The sequence below is a fragment of the Bufo gargarizans genome, chromosome 8 (assembly GCF_014858855.1).
Source record: "Bufo gargarizans isolate SCDJY-AF-19 chromosome 8, ASM1485885v1, whole genome shotgun sequence".
Taxonomy (NCBI): Eukaryota; Metazoa; Chordata; class Amphibia; order Anura; family Bufonidae; genus Bufo; species Bufo gargarizans.
In genome coordinates, this window is record NC_058087.1 from 107773361 (window position 1) to 107794588 (window position 21228).

A 21228-nucleotide genomic window follows, 5' to 3' on the forward strand; every position below is an offset into this window, starting at 1 on the left:
CGTCAGCACTCCTCCCATTCGGCACAGGTGGTTTTAATCACACAGGATTGCATATAGTGGTCATTGACCTGTAGCTCCTGATAGTAATGGACATGCTGTGTTAGACAGCTGTTCACATGGTGCAGTACTGTGCGGTGGCCTTTGTTTTTGTGGTGCTGTTCTGGTGGGTTGGTGGGACCCAGTGCCATGGGTGGCATTGTCAGACAGCATGGTTGCTGTTTTGACTCCTGGGTCCCGCCGCCTACCAGGACATCACCGCTTTGTCATCGCACCGTGCTGCGCCCTTTTGTCAGAGTAGGTCCCACTCAATAGAGGCTTCCTTGACGTGGTGAGTGGGCTTATGCCTTTTGATCAAAATGTACACTAATGCCTCTTGTACAGCATGCAATACGGGGGGCTGTACACTTTTTAGGTCAAAGCCAAGCACTGTGGATGTGCGACCCAGTTCTTTTTTCTCCCCCATATAAATATCATCAGACTAGGCCTTAAACCACAGGATTCTGATGTTGTTAGAAAGTACTGCTGTACTGGCAGAAAATCTAACAGACTCAACGGAGGTGTCCGCTAGGAAATCAGTGGCCTTTCTAAGCAGCAGATGGCTGTCTAAGATCTGCTCTCTTGGCGTCTTGTTAATTAAGTGGAGCTCTAATTGCTCCAGCCACACTGATAAGGTACGAGACTACATGTCGCCGCCACTCCGGATTTTAAAAGAGCAGCCGTAGTTTCCGACGTTTTTTTAAGGAGGCTTTCTGCCTTTCTGTCCATAGGACCTTTTCGCTGCACAGTGTCCTCAAACGGAAGGACCGTGCACTTTGCGACCTTGGCCACTGAAGCATAGGCTCTGGGAATGGATTCCCAGTCTGTGCAATCTGCCTCATCAAAGGGATACCGCTTTTTTTAAAATCACGGGAAATAAAGGAGCCTTTTTCAGGTATGTCCCATTCCGCTCTTATGATCTCCGGTATGTTATCCGGAACAGGGAATACAGATCTCTGCCTCTCCCCCAAACCCCCCTGAACAGATCTGGGCTTTCTGGGAATCTCCATTCTGATTGTAGCTCTAATGGCTTTGATTAGTTCCTCAATATCCTCAGAATTAAAAAAGGAATCTCTCATATTCGTTATCTTTCTAAGATCTCAGGATCCGATAGCTCAGGATTCATGGAATCGGAATCACTTCACATATACATCAGATCTCTAGAAGAACCCGGTCTACGGGGAGGAGGGGGGGGGGAGCCTGGGGGATGTGCCTTGCATAAAGGTTTAGATCCAGAGGAAGGTAGACGTTTGGAACAGAGACCACACTTCCTGGGTTTAACCTTGGCAGAAGAGAAGACTCCTTTTCTCTCTGCAACATATAAGAGGGAGAAGGGTCAACCACTACAGGATAAGTATAACATAAGGAGGGTGCCTGACACAGGCTACTCACAGAACCCAGAGTAGTGGGGAGCTCAGATCCGGAGCCAATGGTGGTAGGGGCGCACATGTTTCCAGTTCCCATCCACAGAAACACCAGAAACTGCAGACAGGGTGAGAACGCTGGGCACCATGTTGGGACCAGCATTGCCTCCTTTAAAAACTAGGCAAGTGCAGGGCACGAGTCGCGTGATGTCAAGACACTAAGCCACGCCACCCATGCCATCTGACGTCATCACCCGGTGGCTGGAGGGAAGCGCATCCTAGTGTCGCTCCAGCCGCCTTTCCACTATGCACAAGGCCCACATGAACCGCTACATAAGGGAGCTTTGCCGGGGCTACCGAACCATAAAGGGTTGCCCGGGCGCAGACCACAAAGGAGGAGGGAATAGCCGGGCCGCCGAACCGACCTCCGGTCTGCAGAGTCAAAAAACGAATAATCCAGGTAAAATAAAATAGGCTAGGAACCCAGCAAAGCTCCCAGCACCTCTCTGGTCTCCTTCCTTGACAGGACAGGAAAAAAACACTGGCGATGAGGGGAAGGGGTGGGGTCATGGAGACGACTGGGAAAATAAATATACACACACAGTATATACATATGCACTGAAATATATATATATATATTTTTTTTTTATATTTTTTTCCACACACACACACACACACACACACACACACACACACACCATATTTTTCGCACTATAACAATTTTTTCCCCCGCTCCACATAGTGACAGAAAAATGTCAGTCTGTAGTATGAGCACTTCCAATGTGTCTTTCATTAACGTTGATTTTAACGTTTCCGTAAAGCGTTAAAATGTATTGGCAATCTGGACCCAAAGGTTCTTCTCACCTGAATTTGCGCGAGACTTTGGTTAATTACTATTGTATGCATATCTGCGTATTGAAAATCTATTTAAAATGTCAATCGGAACTGGGCTTGGTACCGACATACCACCCAGTACCAAAGCCCAGTTCGGATTGCTATTTTAAATTGTTTTTCAATATGCAGATATGCATACAGCAGTAATACACCGAAATCTCGTGCGGAGCTTATAAATTTTAGTGCTGTAAGGAAAAAGAAAAAAGGAGAATTTTGTATAACTTACCAGTAAAATCTTTCTCGCTCTTCATTGGGGGGGACACAGGAACCGTGGGTATAGCTATGTCCTCTAGGAGGCGTTGACACTAGTAAAAGCTGTTAGCTCCTCCCCTGGCAGCTATATCCCCTCCAGCCTGGAGAGAGAGAGCTTCAGTTTGTGCACAAGCAGTAGGAGAAGCAAGCCAACCAAAGGAGAAAACATGGAACACCAACCATGCAAAAAGGTTGTTCAAAGTTCAAACTAGCAACTGCCACAACTGTGGTCGAACAACAATACTGGGTGGGTGCAGTGTTCCCCAATAAAGAGCGAGAAAGATTTTACTGGTAAGTTTTACAAAAATCTCCTTTTCTCGCCAATATTCATTGGGGGACACAGGAACCGTGGAACGTCCAAAAGCAGTCCACAGGGAAGGGAAAACCACAGACCCATGGAAGCAAGCGTCCCTGCCGGCATCTAAGAACCTGCCGCCTGCAAAACCAGGCGGCCCAAGGCAACGTCCGCCGATGCACAAGTATGCACCTGGTAAAATTTAGTGAATGTGCGTAAGGAGGACCAAATAGCCGCCTTACACAACTGTGCAGCTGAAGAGAGATTCCTCCGAGCCCAAAGATGCGCCCACCGCTCTGGTGGATTGAGCCGTGACACCTAAGGGTGGACCCCTGCCATGGGCGCGGTATGCTTCAGCAATTGCAGACTGAATCCAACGTGCAAGTGCCACCTTGGAGGCAGCCAATCCCTTGCAAGGACCCTCCGGAATGCCAAAAAGGGCAGCCCGTACGGCAGAAGGGATCGGAGGCTACTAAATAGATCTTCAGAGCTCTGACAACGTCCAAATGGTGTAACTCCTTTTCCTTAGGGTGTGAAGGAAATGGACACAGTGAGGGAAGGACAATTTCATCATTAATATGGAAGTCAGAGACCACCTTCGGAAGAAAAGAAGGGACAGGCCGGAGAACCACTTTGTCCCTATGAAAACCCAGGAAGGTTTCTCTGCAAGAGCGCTGCCAACTCGGACACCCGTCTTATGGAAGTGATAGCGACCAGAAAAACTACCTTCCAGGACAGGAGTCTGAGAGAAATATCCCGCAAGTGCTCAAAGGGGGGGGGGGAGCCTGGAGCGCTGAAAGGACTAAATTCAAATCCCAGGTAAAGGAGGATGGTACGGAGGAACAGTATGTGCCACTCCCTGAAGAAAAGTCCTTACAGGCTCTAGGGGGGCCAGAGGATGCTGGAAAAGGATAGAAAGCGCAGACACCTGACCCTTCAAAGAACTAAGGGCTAGACCAAGGTACAACCTAGATTGAAGAAATTACAGGACCGTAGGGAGATAAAAACTAAGTGGGGGGATGTTCCGGCTTTCACAGAAACCCAGGAAGGACCTCTAGGTCCTGTAATAGATACTGGACGATGCAGGCTTCCTGGCCTGAATCATAGTGCGGATGACATCCACCGAAAAACCTCTTTGCGTCAGAATGGTGGTTTCAATGGCTACACCACCAAACAGAGATCTTAAATGCTGATGGAAGACCGGTCGCTGTTAAAGAAGGTTGTCTCAGAGGTAGTGACCGAGGGAAGTCTCCTAGAAGGAAAAAGAGGTCGGTGTACCACGCGCGTCAGGGCCAATGAGGATCATTGGAATGCACTCCATCCTGATTTTCCGTAGAACCCTGCGTGGGAAGGGGGGGGGGGGAGAGAGAGACATAAAGGAGGGAGAACCCCTGCCAAGGAGAGATCCGGTTGTCCACGCCGCAAGCTTCCGGATTCCTTGTTATGGAGAGCAAGGTGGGAAGTTTCCGATTGAGCCTTGAGGCCATCAAGTCCACGTCGGGGCGACCCCAACGCGGCCAGATTCACCTTGAATACCTCCGGGTGCAGAGACCTGGATCTATCGTCGTCCTGCTGAGGAAGTCCTCAGTCCAGTTCTCCACACCCAAGATGTAGATTGCTGAAATTGCGGGTACATGGGTCTCCGCCACCGCAAGATCGGGTCAGATTCCTGCATCACCGCAGAGCTGCACGTTCCCCCTTGGTGGTTGATGTCCAGCGTATGCTATGGCTACGCCCCGCAAAACTGAGGGGGGAGGCTTCAGGATATCCAATAGAAGCCATGGTACCATACTGCCCTAGGGAAGTAGAGCCAATCTTAAACACACCACCTAGTAAGGGCGTTGAACAGGAACAACCGCCAAGTCAGCGGCAGGGTAGAACCCCTACTTGATGAGGGCTGCCCCACTGCAGCGACCACGAACGCTAGGACTAGCGTAATATCTGCACCTGCGGAGGCCATTAACCCCTTATGTGGAGGCCACCGGACATTGCCGACTGGAATGTACTGCCGGAGCACATAGGGGCCTGCAGTGCCAGGAAAATGCGCCTCATTGCGCATACCGGCCGGGGAGAGCGTCGGTCCACCTTGTCTTGTGGGGGAGGAGGCAGCGTGGCGGACAGGGAGGCTAGGCAACCACCGTTTCCCACCTAAAAGAAGAGGGAAAAAAAAAAATTAAAAAAAAAATCTTCAAGGAAGCTACCCTGCAGAGCAGTCTTTCCTCATATTGACACTAGAAAAAAACTGAAGCTCTCTCTCCAGGCTGAAGGGGGTATAGCTGCCAGGGGAGGAGCTAACAGCTTTTACTAGTGTCAACGCCTCCTAGAGGACATGGCTATACCCACGGTTCCTGTGTCCCCCTATTAATATAGGTGAGAAATGAAAGTATTTGAACAATTCAACTTCAGATCTATGATCCAAAGGAAGAGTTGCTCAAGCTTATTACCCATCTATGTTATTATCTGTGATTAGCTAGCCATTCCTTATAGCTAATCGGTCTCTATCACTTTTTATTATATCAGAAAACGTCCCACAATTTTACACATCATTAAATACCATATTTTAACTACCCTTCATATTCTACACTATACAAACATCCCTCTTAATTCACCTATCCCTCATATCCTAGTATACTAGAAAAGAGAACTATGGATCAACAGGTTTGGATGAAAACAGGTGTGAGCAAATTAAAGGCTGCTGGGAAAGTGACAGATTCTTTCTAGCAATGTAGGCATGCCACATTTTTCTACTACAACTGGCTTTTCTTGCAGAACCAGAGAAATGAGTGGGTCAGTGTGCGATCCGCAAAAAAATATTGATCTAAAGCGGACAAAAACTGCAGTTGTGTGCATGAGGCTTGATACTGGAAAAGTGGCACATAGTACAGAGTGCAAGTATAGGTTACCACTCAGTTTTGAGTCATGCCACACTAACGTAGACAAATATATCAGACTTACCATAAATGTCAGAATTGTCCTCCAGGACCCAGACTTTAAAAAGGCCATCATTCCCTGTAGTTACCAAAGTGGGAAAATCTTTTCCTGAATTACATCCAGACTGGAAAGAAAGTGATGTGATTTGGTCTTCATGAGGTAAGTTGATGGTGGTGTTCAGGATAAAGCTTTAAAATAAAGAGAAAATTAACTTGACGTATTTGCTAGAAGTTGTAGTATCTGGTTCTGAGTTTAAAGGGAGCCTGTCATACTAATGGCTCATGCACAAGACCGTGTGCCGGCGGTGCATGTATTGCGGCAAACAGCAAGTCCGCAATATTCAGGGACCAGCCGGAAGGGCACCTTATCATGGATGCGGACCCATTCTCGAAGGTAACACAATTTGCTGTCCCCAAAGCACGGCAGGCACACGTCCGTGTGCATAAGCCCTAAACATGATGTCTGACCTGCAGGCAGCATGTTAAAAGGGAATCTGTTACCTACATAACAGGTTTTAAACTGATAATATAGCTCTTTGGGGTGCAAATACATAACTCTGATGGTACCTAGATACATTTATTGAGAGACTGCAAAGCACCAAAAATGGCGAGTGTGCTGCAAGTGCCCAGTGCTCCCCCTCTGTATTGTCTGGCCAGCTGTGTATCCTTGTGGCATCATTCTTATTTCCATACGTAATCCACTGCCTACACGTCATCGCCGGGCAGGGAATGCGCAGTACATTGCCCAATGTGGGCAGAGGCATATTGATATACAAAGCACATGTGTTAGTTACTGGTTACTTAAAGGGATTATCCCATGAGTAATTAAAAAAATTTAAAAATCAGACATCATATAGTACAATACCTTTCTAACCAGTACCTCACATGGATCCAGAGATCTCCCCATTCATTTCTCTGCCAGATTTATATCAAGCTGGCAGCTCGAGGGGAGAGTCTCTTCTGCTGCAGATCAGGAGGAGTGTCCATTCCACAGCTCTCTCCCTACCACAGCTCAGGAGGCAGTTGAAAGATTAAACGGAGCATGTGCGGCCTTCGTAATGAGCCGGTCAAAGAAATAGAAAATAAGTGGCACTATACAGATACATATTACTGAAAAACTCAGTAGGTATACAACATTTCCAATTACATTACAATTACAAAAGTATTCAGATCCAGGTGCTGGTTTGAAAACTGTAGAATATTTTTTGTGGGACAATCCCTTTAATCCCTTAAAGATCCATTTACATGTACGACTTAAAGGGAACCGGTCACCGGGATTTTGTGTATAGAGCTGAGGACATGGACTGCTAGATGGCCGCTAGTACATCCACAATACCCAGTCCCCATAGCTCTGTGTGCTTTTATTGTGTAAAAAAAACGATTTGATACATATGCAAATTTACCTGAGATGAGTCCTGTACGTGAGATGTCAGGGACATGACTCATCTCAGGTTAATTTGCGTATGTATCAAATAGTTTTTTTTACACAATAAACGCACAGAGCTATGGGGACTGGGCATTGCGGATGTGCTAGCGGCCATCTAGCAACCCATGTCCTCAGCTCTATACACAAAATCCCGGTGACAGGTTCCTTTTAACACCGTCCCGACCTTTGAAGTACTGTTACGTCATGGGAACCACTGAGTTCCTGCAATTTGACGTAATAGTACGTCATAGTGATTGCACGGGAACCGGAGCGGTGCGCGCGCGATCACTGCAGGGGACCGGCAGTCCGTGGTAGCCGGCCCCTGCTCTATCCGCTGTCATCACTGTAAAAGCCGATGCCGGCAGATTAACCCCTTCTATTCCGCAGTCCGCAACATAGAAGGTTTGTGTCAGGTGAACGATCACCGAGTCCCCGCACTGCTGTGGCGGGGACCCGATGTGACAAGGCAGCCCGATGCCGTGCAGAGGCTGCCCAATGCCTTAGACGGCATCGGGAACTGCCTTCTACGGGTGCCAAGGAGATTCAGCCTCAGGCTGGGTCTCCTAGGCAACCTGTTAGTGTATGACACAGTCATACACTAACAGGCAATGCATTACAATACAGATGTAAAGTAAAAAAGTAAAGTGTAGAGAGAAAAACAAAAAAGGGGGGGGGCGTTTTAATAAAATTTGTAAAGTAATAAAATTTTAAAAAAATGCCCCTTTCCCCTCATTTAATAAAAAAAACACAAACACACTCTAGGTATCGCCGTGTCCGAAATGACCTGCTCTATAAATATATCACACAATCCATGCTGTCCGATAAACACCCTTAAAAAAAAAAAATACTATATATATTATATATATATATAATAGAGCTGTTTGTTATGGACGTGGCGATACCTAATATGTATTTTTTTTTTTCCCTGTATTTCACTTTAGCAGAATAATAGCAATTTTGAAACAAAAAAAATTGTTTTACTGTCTCCATGTTCCTAGAGCTATAGTTTTAATTTTTTGGGCGATTGTCTTAGGTAGGGGCTCATTTTTTGCGGGATGAGTTGACTGTTTTATTGATACCATTTTGCGGGCATACCCCTTTTTGATCGCTTGGTGTTGCACTTTTTGTGGTGTAAGGTGATATATATATATATATATATATTTTGTCACATTACATCACAAAAATTGCAACAGCAAGTGATCAAAAAGGTGTATGTCCCCAAAATAATGCCAGACCATCACCTCATCCCAAAAAAAAAAAAAAGAGACCCTGAGAGAATCGGTCAAAAAAATAAAAGCTATGGCTCGACAGACACTAAAATATTATTTCCTGTTTAAAAAATGCTATTAGTGTAAAACTTAAATAAGAAAAAGTAGACATGTTGGGTATTGCCACTTGCTCTATAAAAAATAAAATAAAAAATTCACATGACCTAATCCCTCAGGAAAACTCTGTAAAATAAAAAATAAAAACGGTGCCAAAACATAAATTTTTGTTACCTTGCCTCACAAAAAAACGTAATATAGAGCAATAAAAAAAAAATCATATGTACCCCAAAATAGTACCAATAAAACTGGCACCTTATCCTGTAGTTTCCAAAATGTGGTCACTTTTTTAGTTTCTACTGTAGGGGTGCATCAGGGGGGCTTCAAATGGGACATGGTGTCAAAAAAACCAGTCCAGCAAAATCTGCCTTCCAAAAACCGTATGCCCTTCCTTTCCTTCTGCTCCCTGGCGTGTACTCGTACAGCGGTTTACGACCACATATGGGGTGTTTCTGTAAACTACAGAATCAGAGCCATAAATATTGAGTTTTGTTTGGCTGTTAACCCTTGTTTGGCTGTAATACCAAGCAATCAAAAAGCCATATGCATCCTAAAACAGTACCAATCAAACAGTTTTTTATTTAAGCAATTTTTCTGATATGCAAATTAAGCCTCAAGGTGCCCAGAGGGGCATTATTACTCTGCTCTAGTGGCCAGTAACGCCCCCCTGCAGTGCACAGCCCACCTTTCTTCCAAGACCAGCACGCCTCCTAAGAAACAAATGTACTCCCACATCGGAGCCGAACAGCGCCGCCCTTTCCACTATGTCATTTAATTTATTCACTGCACAGTCCTTGCTTCCTCCTCTCGGCCTCCGAAATCCCGCGCAGGCACAGTATCGCTAAGTGCCTGCGTCTGTACGATACTCCTGCTCCAGAGGGCAACAGCGCTCTGATTAAGTCACTGGGCTTGGCGCATGCCCAGTGACACTATTGAGGCTGTTGCCCTCACCATTTTTTATGGTGTTAGCCGGAATAGTGACTATTAGCTGTTGGTATCAACCGATTTGAAGTATTTCTTCGAAGTATGGAGAGTGTTGTTACAGCAGGAGACAATGATGTCTTAACACTCTATTTCAGTCCTGCAGTAACTTAGAGTGAAGGAGTTTGCTGTATTCCGAGAATTACAAAAAAAGTGTCTATCCCTGCACCAGAATTATTATTAAAGAGGACCTTTCACCGATTATTACATTGTGAACTAAGTATACAGACATGTAGAGCGGCGCAAGGGGATCTCACTGCACTTCTCCCGCTATTCCCTCTGGTATCGCCACTCACTAAGTTATAGTAGGCAGAGATTTCAGTCACTAAGTTATGGTAGGCAGACTCTGCCCTTGTTTTGCTCTAGCGCTGGCCAATCGCATTGCAGAGCTCACAGCCTGGGAGAAAATAACCAGCTATATTGGCCAGCGCTAGAGCAAAACAGTGGTGCCCGGGGATAATAGTAAGTGCAGTGAGATCCCCGGGCGCCGCTCTACATGTCTGTATACTTAGTTCACAGTGTAATAATCTGTGAAAGGTCCTCTTTAAGTCTGAAGCTGGTGTGGGTCTAAACCTGTCTTAGGTTACACCATCTGTAGGATTAGTAAATCTACACCTGTGTTTCAATAATAATTTTATTGAATCCTAAATACCAGCAGATCTGGCACAATTGCCTTGTCGTGGTGTGCAAGATATCGGAGGCTGTAAAGTAATTGGTCTAGTTCCATATTCAATAACCTAGCACTGTATGGTTACCTCTGCTGCTTCTCACTGTATTTCCAGAACTTCAGATGTACTTCAAGACAATGTGTTCCTTTTCTTTTCAACTCTTCAACAGTTGCTAGCCAGTTTCCGTTTGCATTAAATGCAGCCTTTACCAAATCCAAATGCTGTAGTCCGGCTTGATTGACTAACTCTTGTTGTATGATGTCTAGCTATACGCAAGAACACTTATGTTACCATAATGCAACTATTAGATACACTTCCCCAAAAACGTATTGAATACATAACTTAACGGTATCACATTTTAAAACCTTGGTAATACAATGAAGGAGTATAAAATGTGCCTGAGCAATCTGCCGTGTTTCTGTATGAATATTACTGGGGATAGCTGCAGGGGGCTGCTCTGCAAACCAAACGCTTTTCTTAACTGCAAAAAAGTACTCATTTATTATTAATGGCTATGTCTATGAGACAAATGAGCTACCCCAAGTGTGGAAGTTACATGGGAACCTGTCACCATGAAAATGCAAAATAATCCACAGGCAGCATGTTATAGAGCAGGAGGAGCAGATTGGTATACAGTTTAGTGCCCGCAGCATAAAAAAGGTTAATCTGCTGGCATCGGCCTTTACAGCGATGTCAGTGGATACAGCAGGGGCCCGGCTATCAGTGACTGCCAGGCCCCTGCACCGATTGGGAGGACACCAGAGCGGTGCACGTCCATCAGCATGACGTAATAGTACGTCAAATTGCGGGAAGTCACCTTCCGCTATGAAGTACTATTACGTCATTGGTTAGGAAGGGGTTAAAGAGGACTTGTTACCACAAAATGTTATACAATCTAAAAGCAGGAGACACAGTGGAGATTGACATCTATTCTTTTGGGGAAAAGATTCAATAAAACTTGTAATTTTTACATTTATATCCGCAGCCGGGTGAAGTGCTATTGGAAATAAAGGGAATCAGTGAATAACAGTTCTCTCATGTACACTTGTATACAGTTAGGAACAGAAGTTTTTGAACACTTAGAAATCATAAAGGGGTCTGAAATTCACATTGTAGGTGCATTCCCACTCAGAAGAAAAAAATACAATTCAGGAAATCACATTGTATGATTTGTAAAGAATTTGTCTTAGGCCTCTTTCACACTACCATCCTCTATTTAATACAGTGCAGTCGTCCTATCCCCTTTGCAGAAAATCACCCCCCAAATCATGATGTTACCAACCCCATGCTTTACAGTAGGGATGCTGCTCTTAGGATGCAATTCATCCTTTTTTCCTCCAAACAGGACGAGTGACGTTTAAGCCAAAAAGTTCTACTTTGGTCTCATCTGACCACAAGACTTTCTCCCAATGCCTCCTCTGGATCATCCAGATGGTCATTGCCAAACTTCAGACGGGCCTGAACATGTGATCACTTGAGCAGAGGAACCTTCCATGCAATACATTATTTGAAACCATGACGGCGTAGCGTTCTACAGACAGTGACCTTTGAAACTGTGGTCCCAGCTCTCTTCATGTCATTGACCAGCTCCTCCCTTGCAGTTCCGGGCTGATTCCTCACCTTTCTCATCAGTGATATCCCACAAAGTGAGATTTTGCATGGAGCCCCAGTCCCAGGGAGACCGACAATCCTCTTTAGCCTCTTCCAATTTCTAACAATTGCTCCAACAGAAGATCTATTTTCACCAAGCTTCTTGACAATTGCTCCGTAGCCCTTTCCAGACTTGTGGAGGTCCAACATGTTGGCTCTGGTGTCTTGACAGCTCTTTGGTCTTGCCCATGGTAGTAGTTGGCATCTGACTGACAGGGGTCTTTAAAGAGCTCAGACAGGTGCTACTAAGTTAGATTAATGAGTGGAGTAGAGGTGGACTTTTTAAAAAGGCACAGTAACAGGTCTTTGAGAGTCAGAATTCTTGCTGTTTCTCAGGTGTTTAAATACTTATGTTCAGCAGTGCAAGACAAATAAATTATGTAAAAATCATACAATGTGATTTCCAGATTTTATTTTATTCTGTTTCTCAGAGTGGGAATGCACCTAGAATGTGGATTTTAGACCCCTCCATGATTTCTAAGTGGGAGAATTGGAAAATCGCACGGTGTTCAAATACTTCTGTTCCTCACTGTACCCAGGTGTTAGAAAGGCAAAGATATAAATGTAACTATAGGTTTTACGTAATCTTTTATAAATTAATCTGCTCAGCTTTTCCTGCTCTATAACATGGTACTTTCAGATTGCATTGTGTTTTGCAGTGACAGGTCCTCTTACCTCTACGGCCGGGGCCGGGGAGGTCACCGGCCGGCTGAACGTGGGTGCGGTTAGCCACGTTAATGAGTTTAACTCCAGATTTATCACTGAGACTTTTAAAACATTGCAAAAAAAAAGTCACAGCCTCACTATAGTAGGAGGGTGGAGTGGGAAAACTGGAGCAGCTTTGCTAGAGAAAATTGTTAGGTTTAAAGAAAAGACATTTATCAAACGTGACATTTGATAAATGTGGCATAAAGAAAAACAATGCAGAATCAAGCAAAACAGACTTCAAATATTGCTCTCAATGATAAGTCCCCCGCAGTGTGCACCTTTAAACCCAATGTGAAGAAATAGTTCACATATGTGTTGTCAACGAAGGGGTTAAAAAAAAACAAAAACAAAAAAAAAGGGGAAATCTTGAATTGTGGCTATAATTCAAATAGTGATCACAAACTTACATTATAGAGTTGTTTGTCATCATGCAGCGAGTAAAACTGAAGATGACCTGGCTTGCCATTGAGCACTAAAGCATTGGTTCTAGGATCAAATATCAAGCCTGTCTTTACATCATTTCCTGAAAAAAAAAAAAAAAAAAAAAAAAAAAAAAAAGTTTAAAAAATGTAATGGAAATTAAAAATAAGACCACATGAAGCCATAAAGCGCACCACTTTGTTTGCCCCTCAAGTAATCCTACTATAAAAGGGAAAACTAAGTGGGACAAAACAAAACTTCAAATAAAACAAAAATTTTAACACGTGCAACTTTAGGCTACTTTCACACTAGCGTTCGGGCGGATCCGTTCTGAACGGATCCGCTCATAATAATGCAGACGGAGGCTCCGTTCAGAACGGATCCGTCTGCATTATATTAGCAAAAAAAAGCTAAGTGTGAAAATAGCCTGGGACGGATCCGTCCAGACTTTCAATGTAAAGTCAATGGGGGACGGATCCGCTTGAAGATTGAGCCACATTGTGGCATCTTCAAACGGATCCGTCCCCATTGACTTACATTGAAAGTCTGGACGGATCCGCACGGATCCGCACGCCTCCGAACGGCCAGGCGGACACCCGGACGCTGCAAGCAGCGTTCAGCTGTCCGCCTGTCCGTGCGGAGGCGAGCGGAGCGGAGGCTGAACGCCGCCAGACTGATGCAGTCTGAGCGGATCCGCCTCCATTCAGACTGCATCAGGGCTGGACGGCTGCGTTCGGGTCCGCTCGTGAGCTCCTTCAAACGGAGCTCACGAACGGAAACCCGAACGCTAGTGTGAAAGTAGCCTTATTAATATAAAACCATATCACTACTGTAAGGCAAATGAACATAAATCATATAGCGTTCCCTAGTTGCTAAATGGCAGCGACTCACTTTGGTGGACGTAGGCTGTCTATATTGTAGGAATGATCAAGATGACAACTTTTACAAGGACAGCCATGTGAACAGGTTCTCGGGTGCCAAAACCATTACTATCAGCAACCCTGCCCCCCCCCTTCAACCTCATTCTTCAGAGCCTGACCCACCATGCACTCATTGGAGGGGTCTACACTCATCAGGATGCTGTATGCTGGTAGGGAAAAGGACCTGTGATGACATCATCACCATGTGACCAGTAATATGCACAATACTGGTCACACGACAATAACATCAGCACAGGTCCTTTATCCTACAACATCCAGGAGATCTTACTGCAGGAGAAGCTTCCTGCTGTTTTTATGTGAAGATGCAGGTGACAGGTGTGTGCTTCATGGAGACAATGGTATATGCCTGTATTAATGTGATGCACACAGTGTTATTACTTCTATTTGCCTTAAATTAATAATAAAAGTGACCCCATCAAGTACCTCCTCATATAAATCGGCATCATGGTGTTAATGTGAGATACATGATGGGGTAAATTCACTATTAATATGAAGCGCATGGAGGTCCAAATTGATAAAACTGCATGCTTTATATTAAATTTAATTAATATCATGTACATCCTCATTTATATAAGTCACATGGCGGTCCAAATGTTAAAACCATGTGTCTCACATATAAAGGATTCATTTAAACTGCCGTTATGCATTCAGTCATAAAATTGCGTTATGGTCCGTGGTAACGGAATCCATAATGCAACTTACCTTTTACCAGTAAACGAAGCGTGAACCAATTTCAAAATATGAAATTCGCATCTCTAATAACCAGAAAGTGGTCAAACCCTTTAAGATTAACATTTGTAGAAAAAAATAAAAAATAAAAAAAATAAAGCATTTTCAGCAACGTAAGGCTTTGTTTACACTTCATTTGCTGAACCTGTTTGGCATATGCACTGAGAAAGCTCTTGGAGCAAAAAGAATGTATCCATAATGCCCCTATCATATGGCACAAAACTGTCACACATTGGATTAGCATTCATCTGCATAGAAGTTTGCTGAATTTTTCTATTTACAATGGGAGTCATTAGTTGGCATATGACATTGTACACCTCCAACATAAAAGAAAAAACAAAGGATGAACAAACCATTATTTTTAGCTTTAATTACCAATTGTTATCAATTTGAAAGGAAACAAAAAAAAGTATACCTTTCACAAGTCCTTGGATAATTCCCCTCACTTTTAAGTTGGGATCAATGATTGTAATCTCTTGAGAAAAAAAAAAACAAGAGCATTATGTATGATTTCAGAAAGGACATTATAAGCCATTGCTAACATTCCTCTAATTCTTTCATGACCAGGACATTTTTTCATTTTTTGCACTCAGCCTTCCCAAAGCCATCACTTTAATTTTTACATTCACAAGTGAGATGCTGCAGATTTCAAAATCCATACCACAAGTCAATTTACACACAAAGTTTCCACGACATGTAGATGAGATTTTTCAAAATCTCATCTACTTAGCTTCTACTGTATTATTGTATCTGTGTGTCATATGTACCATGTGCAGCTTCCCTAAGAGGGCCGGACTTTTTGGACACTCAAATTCTGTGATTAGAAATGAGCCAAAAAATGAACTTATTTTTATTTTTTTTATCGTGTTTATCGTGCTGTAAAATTCACATGTTGAACTTATTCTGAGTCAATATGATAATATTTTTCTATTTTTGCACTAAAAATAAAAACTAATAAATCACAAAAGGAATTGTGTGTTGACATATTCTGTCAGCCATAACTTTATTTCACTGTCAACTGAGCTGCATTAGATCTCATTTTTAATTGAGACACGCAGTTTTTAATCTTTAACTTATTTAAAAGAAAGAAAAAACTAATTCTGCAATATTTTTTTTTATTGTTTTACACTGTTTAACATTTGCTATAACTGACATTCGCTTTATTCTACAGATCAAATTATCAAATTTTGCAGTTTTGTAAAATTTTACTGCCTGCTGGCTGTAAAGTTAACTGTGAGCCTGCAGAATGCGAATTAGCCTTTTCATGCCTTGACTGTGGCAGGAAAAGGTCAATCTTTTTTTTAATAAAAAGTAAAAAAAAAAAAAAAAAGCGAAATAAAGAAAATAAAAGTTATATCAATAGTAACTAGTTTTAGCAATAGTATAGTAGACTAAGGGGCCATTTAAGATTCTTAAATATGCCTAGATTAGGCGTATTTCAGGCGTAGATTGTGGCACCATAATATGTGGCTTCTCCCCACTCACGCCAGGTCTAAAATAGTGGACCTGGGAGGGGAAGAGGAGGGGCCGGCACGTTTTAGGCCGGCGCTTCTTCAAAACTTTGGCAGAACCACTGCCAGCTTAGGGGTTTGTTAATACCGGCATCTAAAACGCCGGTCTTAAATAATGTGCAACTAAATACACATTTTTCTACATCTAGAGGAATGAAAGTTTCACCATTATTATAGAACAGGAAGACTATGAAGCTCTCTTCCAGATAGCAAATTAACAGTCAAGTTCAAGAAAGGCCTGGATTCCTTTTTACTAAATAAAAATATTGCGAGTTATAGGGTTCTAGATTTCTGGACATAGGACGTTGATCCAGGAATTTATTCTGATTATCATTGTTTGAAGTCTAGAAGGAATTTTTGGGGTGGATTGTAGGGAGAATTCAGAACAGATAATGAGCAAAGTTTGGGTAAAATATATCCATAAACCTATAAATTCTATGTATATGACTTCCAGGGGAGAGGCATCGCGAATGGTCGCATTTTAACGGCACTCCCTTCTTACCTGCCAACAATCCACCTCCATCGGGTTGTATCTACCAAACAGCGCCTTCATACACAAAAGGATATACCCCCCATAAGCATTGCAGGCCTGGACGGCGCTATTTGATATCACCCTGGGGTCCGTGGCGACAAGTTACACCCTGCACGTGCAGGCTTCTTGAGCGTGTGGCTGAGGCCTACCTCTCCTTCCTGGCATCTGCTTTCCCTATGCAGCCAGGAAGCTGGCCCTACAGCTGAGCAATGATTTGCCTCGAGGCACCCGGCAAAAGGATCCACACAGGGGAGAAAATTCTACAGTTGGAGTTGCTACAGAGAACAGTCACTGCCTGCAGTCATACCCCCACCACTGTGGCCTGTACCTTCGCCTTGACCCAAGCCATATATTTACTGGCCAAGACACGCTTGCTGCTACATCAGTGATCCGTTGACAGAGCAAAATATGATAAAAGACTACCGAAGGCTTTTGCGAGTACCCTTGACCCAGCAAGAGTGCATTCAACTGTGTAAGAGAAAGCACATATCTTTACACAGCACATGAGCCAGGGTAAGCTTATGAATGTTAGTTTGCTTTATGGGGGAAAAAAAAGACTAAGTTGAGCACTACATGTAGAAACTATACTTGGATCTTACTGTTATCCATATGGGTTGTGCATATCAAAGAGCCATCAGGGGAAGTGGCAATGTGTTCAATAGCTGCTCCAAGACGAGGGAGAAATTCTCTCTTTTGTTCCAAACTGTGAGACCACTGGACCAGAACAGATTCAACACCACCACTAAAAAGTATGGTACCTATATAAAAAAAAAAAAAAAAGCAAAGTCGTTTTTACCCTATTGTATTCATACATTTAACCAACAGCTCAATGCTGGACTCCATACTCTCTCCATTCATATTACACTCTTGAAACAATGTACAATATCTCACAAAAGTGAGTACACCCCTCACATTTTTATAAATCGATTAGATCTTTTCATGGTAAAACATCGAAGATACTACACTTTGATACAATGTAAAAGTACATTGGTGGTGGTGTACAGCTTGTATAACCGTGTAAATTTGGTGTGTCCTCAAAATAACTCAATACACAGCCATTAATGCCCAAACCACTGGCAAAAAAAGCGAGCACACTCCTAAGGGTACTTTCACACTAGCGTCAGGAAGGATCCGACAGGCTGTTCACCGCGTCGGATGTGTCCTGCCACTATTTCGCCGTGCCGTCGCTCCGTCCCCCATTGACTATAATGGGGACAGGGGCGGAGCTCCGGCGCAGCAAGGCGAGAGGCCGCCGGACGAAAAAGTCGGACATGCAGTACTTTTAGTCCGACAGCCTTTCGCCTTGCACTGTAGTGCTGCGCCGGAGTTCCGCCCCGTCCCCATTATAGTCAATGGGGACAGAGCGGTGGTCCAGCGGCACGGCAAAATAGCAGCAAGACGGATCCGACAGGGTGAACAGCCTGTCGGATACATCCTGCCGCTAGAGTGAAAATAGCCTAAGTGAAAATGGCCAAATTGTGTCAATATTTGTGTGGCCACCATTATTTCCCAGAACTGCCTTAACTCTCTTGGGCATGGAGTTCACTAGAGGTTCACAGGTCGCCACTGGAATCCTCTTCCACATCTCCATGACAACATCACAGAGATGGTGGATGTTCGAGACCTTGCGCTCCGGCGCCTTCCATTTAAGGAAAGGGTTTAGGTCTGCAGACACACTTGGCCCCGGTTTCTGAAGGGAGGGGAATGCTCTGCTTCAGTATGTCACAATACATGTTGGCATGCATGTTCCCTCAATGAACTGTAGCTCCCCACGGCTGGCACTACCAAACCTTACTACCACTACCATGCTTGACTGTAGGCAAGACACTTGTCTTTGTATTGCACACCTGGTTGCCACAACACACACTTGACACCATCTGAAACCATCTAAAAAAAAATATGTTTATCTTGGTCTCATCAGACCACAGGGCATGGTTCCAGTAATCCATGTGCTTAGCCTGCTTGTCTTCAACAGTTTGCAGGCTTTCTTGTGCATCAATAGAAAAGACTTCCTTCTGGGACGACACCAATGCAAACCAATTTGATGCACAGTGTGGCTTATGGTCTGAGCACCACTTTAACCTCTGCAGCAATGTTGGCAGTAGAGATGAGCAAATTGCTCAAAAATTAGATTCTGCTGGTTCGCCGAAATTTTAAAAAAAATGTGTTTAGATCCCAATTTATTTGTGGCGAATTGCATTAAAAAAACGTCTATTTCCTTGCTGCAGAGAGTCTTTATAGTGGCGTAGAACACTGAGCTTTCCACATAGGGAGTCTGCTGTGGTAGTGAAACAATACTGAGTCAGTATGACATGCAGATGACAGGCGTCGCTCTTAGAATCACTGCACACTTCACTTATTTGGGCAGTTACAGGGCCAAAACTGACCAAATAACTAAAGTATGAACTCAGCCTTACAGGTCTATGTTAGCGCCAAGAAGCACATTCCTTTTACACCATCGGCAGCTGATTCCACATAGATGTCTACAGAACCTGTTCTATAAAACGCTTACACAAGTTTATTATGCGCCTTCTGCAATTTTTCTGCATCTATTTTCCATCATGTCCTTATCTCCCTATAGAATAATTGTATTTTATTGTCTGAATTCATAAAACATTTGATATATTTGTATTATATGGGCCTATGGATTGTTTTACTTTTTTGGTGCAATAATGTGATGTTTTCCGTTTGGATCAAATGACGTCTGTTGTTTCTGGTGCTTGCTACACCTTCTTTCCCAAGGTGTGGCTATTAGGGTCATTTACCTTCTCTATTTATAGTTGCTTCTCCCACAATGCTGTGCGGTTTATAGATTCGGTTTTGACCTTTGGATAGATTGTGTTTGGATCTCGGCTGAGTTCCTGGTGCTTCCATTGCTCCTTTGAAGTTAAGTCTTTCCTTTTGTATTTTGTTTGGGCTCTGTGTTGCATTTCCCTATTATTATTAGGCCTGAAGGAGACTTCTGTTCGTCCCTCCTTTTGGAGGAACAGGTAGTCTCATCCCTACCATTAGTACCAGGGTCCTATAGGTATTTGTGCGTATAAACTCTCCTACCTTTGGGGGTCTGTTCAGACTGGTAGTCAGTCAGGATTTTGGTTAGGGTTTTCACTAGGTGGTGTCCATCTTCCTTCCCTAGTTCTCAGGCCCAATTCCCTGTTCCCCCCTATGCTCGGTGTGGTGTTTCCCTCACACACCGAAGCGTGACAGCAACTAAGCCAGTTATCCTGTCTATAAAATCTTGATAAATATCCCCTAAAGATTGCGTCAAGTTTGGCCCAGCAAATACTGATGTCATTCCCAGAGCCAGACAGGCTCGACAGATGGGTTCAGACTAAATTGGAGTTTACTGTTGCACCTTTCAGAAGCAAAAATACAGTTGGCTGCTTTAACTTGGGCAAGATGTCTTTCCTCTAGGTTCTAAAATATCAATAAGCAGTGGATTACACAGTATAGCAAAAGAGAGGATACTTAAAATAATTGCTCCACCTAATACTTTCTATACATGTACCAATATACAACTGGACTACATGCTATAAGGAGAATAGGGAGAATAGGGAGAAAAAGGAGGAACAGGCTGGTTCTACCAGAATGATCTAAGACGTTCTGAACTGCAAAGTCAGATGTGCACCCATCACAGCTCATTTTAATATTGTTACAGTGGGATCTGTCTTTCCTCCATTCCCAACTGAAGAGTCAAGAATGTGCTGTGGGGCCACAGTTGGAGGGTGTGAGAAAACTCACCAGTCCAGTCTAGTTGTGCGCATGTCCTAAACAGAGAAAAATAGATTCATTTACACAACCATCTATCATCAGTTATGACAAACCTTGGACAGAGAAGGCCAGATCAGCAACAGAATCGTGATGCCAATGCAGAGAAGAATAAGTGTAGTCTTGCTTATGGTTAAAATTTCTCCTATAAAAAGAAAACAAAACATTAGTCATATTATCTAATATGTAGTCTATTACCTCAACCCTAGCACATGCCATCGACTCAGGAAGTAATTTAACCCTTTCTATCCCAGGCCAGTTTTCACCTTCCTGCCCAGGCCATTTTGTGCAAATCCCGACATGCGTCACTTTATGTGGTAATAACTCGAACGCTTTTATATATCCAAGCCATTCTGAGAATGTTTTCTCGCGACACATCGTACTTCATGATGGTCATAAATTTGAGTAAATATATTTCATCTTTTTGTATGAAAAAAATCCCAAATGTAACCCAAAAAATTCACAATTTTCAAAATTTTTAATTTCTCTTTTAAAACAAAGTAATACTTCATAAAAATAATGAATTACTTAACATTCCCCATATGTCTACTTCATGTTGGCATTTTGTAAATTTTTTATTATTTTTTTAGGACGTTAAAAGGCTTAGAATTTTAAAAGCAATTCTTAATTTAAGAAAATTTCCCAAACCCACTTTTTAAGGACCAGTTCAGGTCTGAAGTCACTATGTGGGACCCCCCCCCCCCCCCATAAATGACCCCATTGTAGAAACTACACCCATCAAGCTACTCAAAACGGATTTTACAAACTTTGTTAACACTTTAGGTAGGGCTGCACGAT

At 43.4% G+C, this 21228-nt stretch overlaps 1 protein-coding gene across 1 annotated transcript in view; it reads right to left on the bottom strand.

Annotated features, from left to right (window-relative positions):
- The window catches only part of WDR75 (WD repeat domain 75), a 229790-nt gene that overhangs the window by 127041 nt on the left and 81521 nt on the right, over window positions 1-21228 (bottom strand). The window contains exons 8-13 of the mRNA XM_044304669.1: window positions 20487-20575; window positions 17262-17420; window positions 15035-15094; window positions 12937-13052; window positions 10259-10437; window positions 5797-5960 (exon numbers count right to left, since the gene is read on the bottom strand). Of these exons, the coding sequence (XP_044160604.1) occupies window positions 5797-5960; window positions 10259-10437; window positions 12937-13052; window positions 15035-15094; window positions 17262-17420; window positions 20487-20575 (767 nt within the window). The remainder of the gene's footprint in view (window positions 1-5796; window positions 5961-10258; window positions 10438-12936; window positions 13053-15034; window positions 15095-17261; window positions 17421-20486; window positions 20576-21228) is intronic.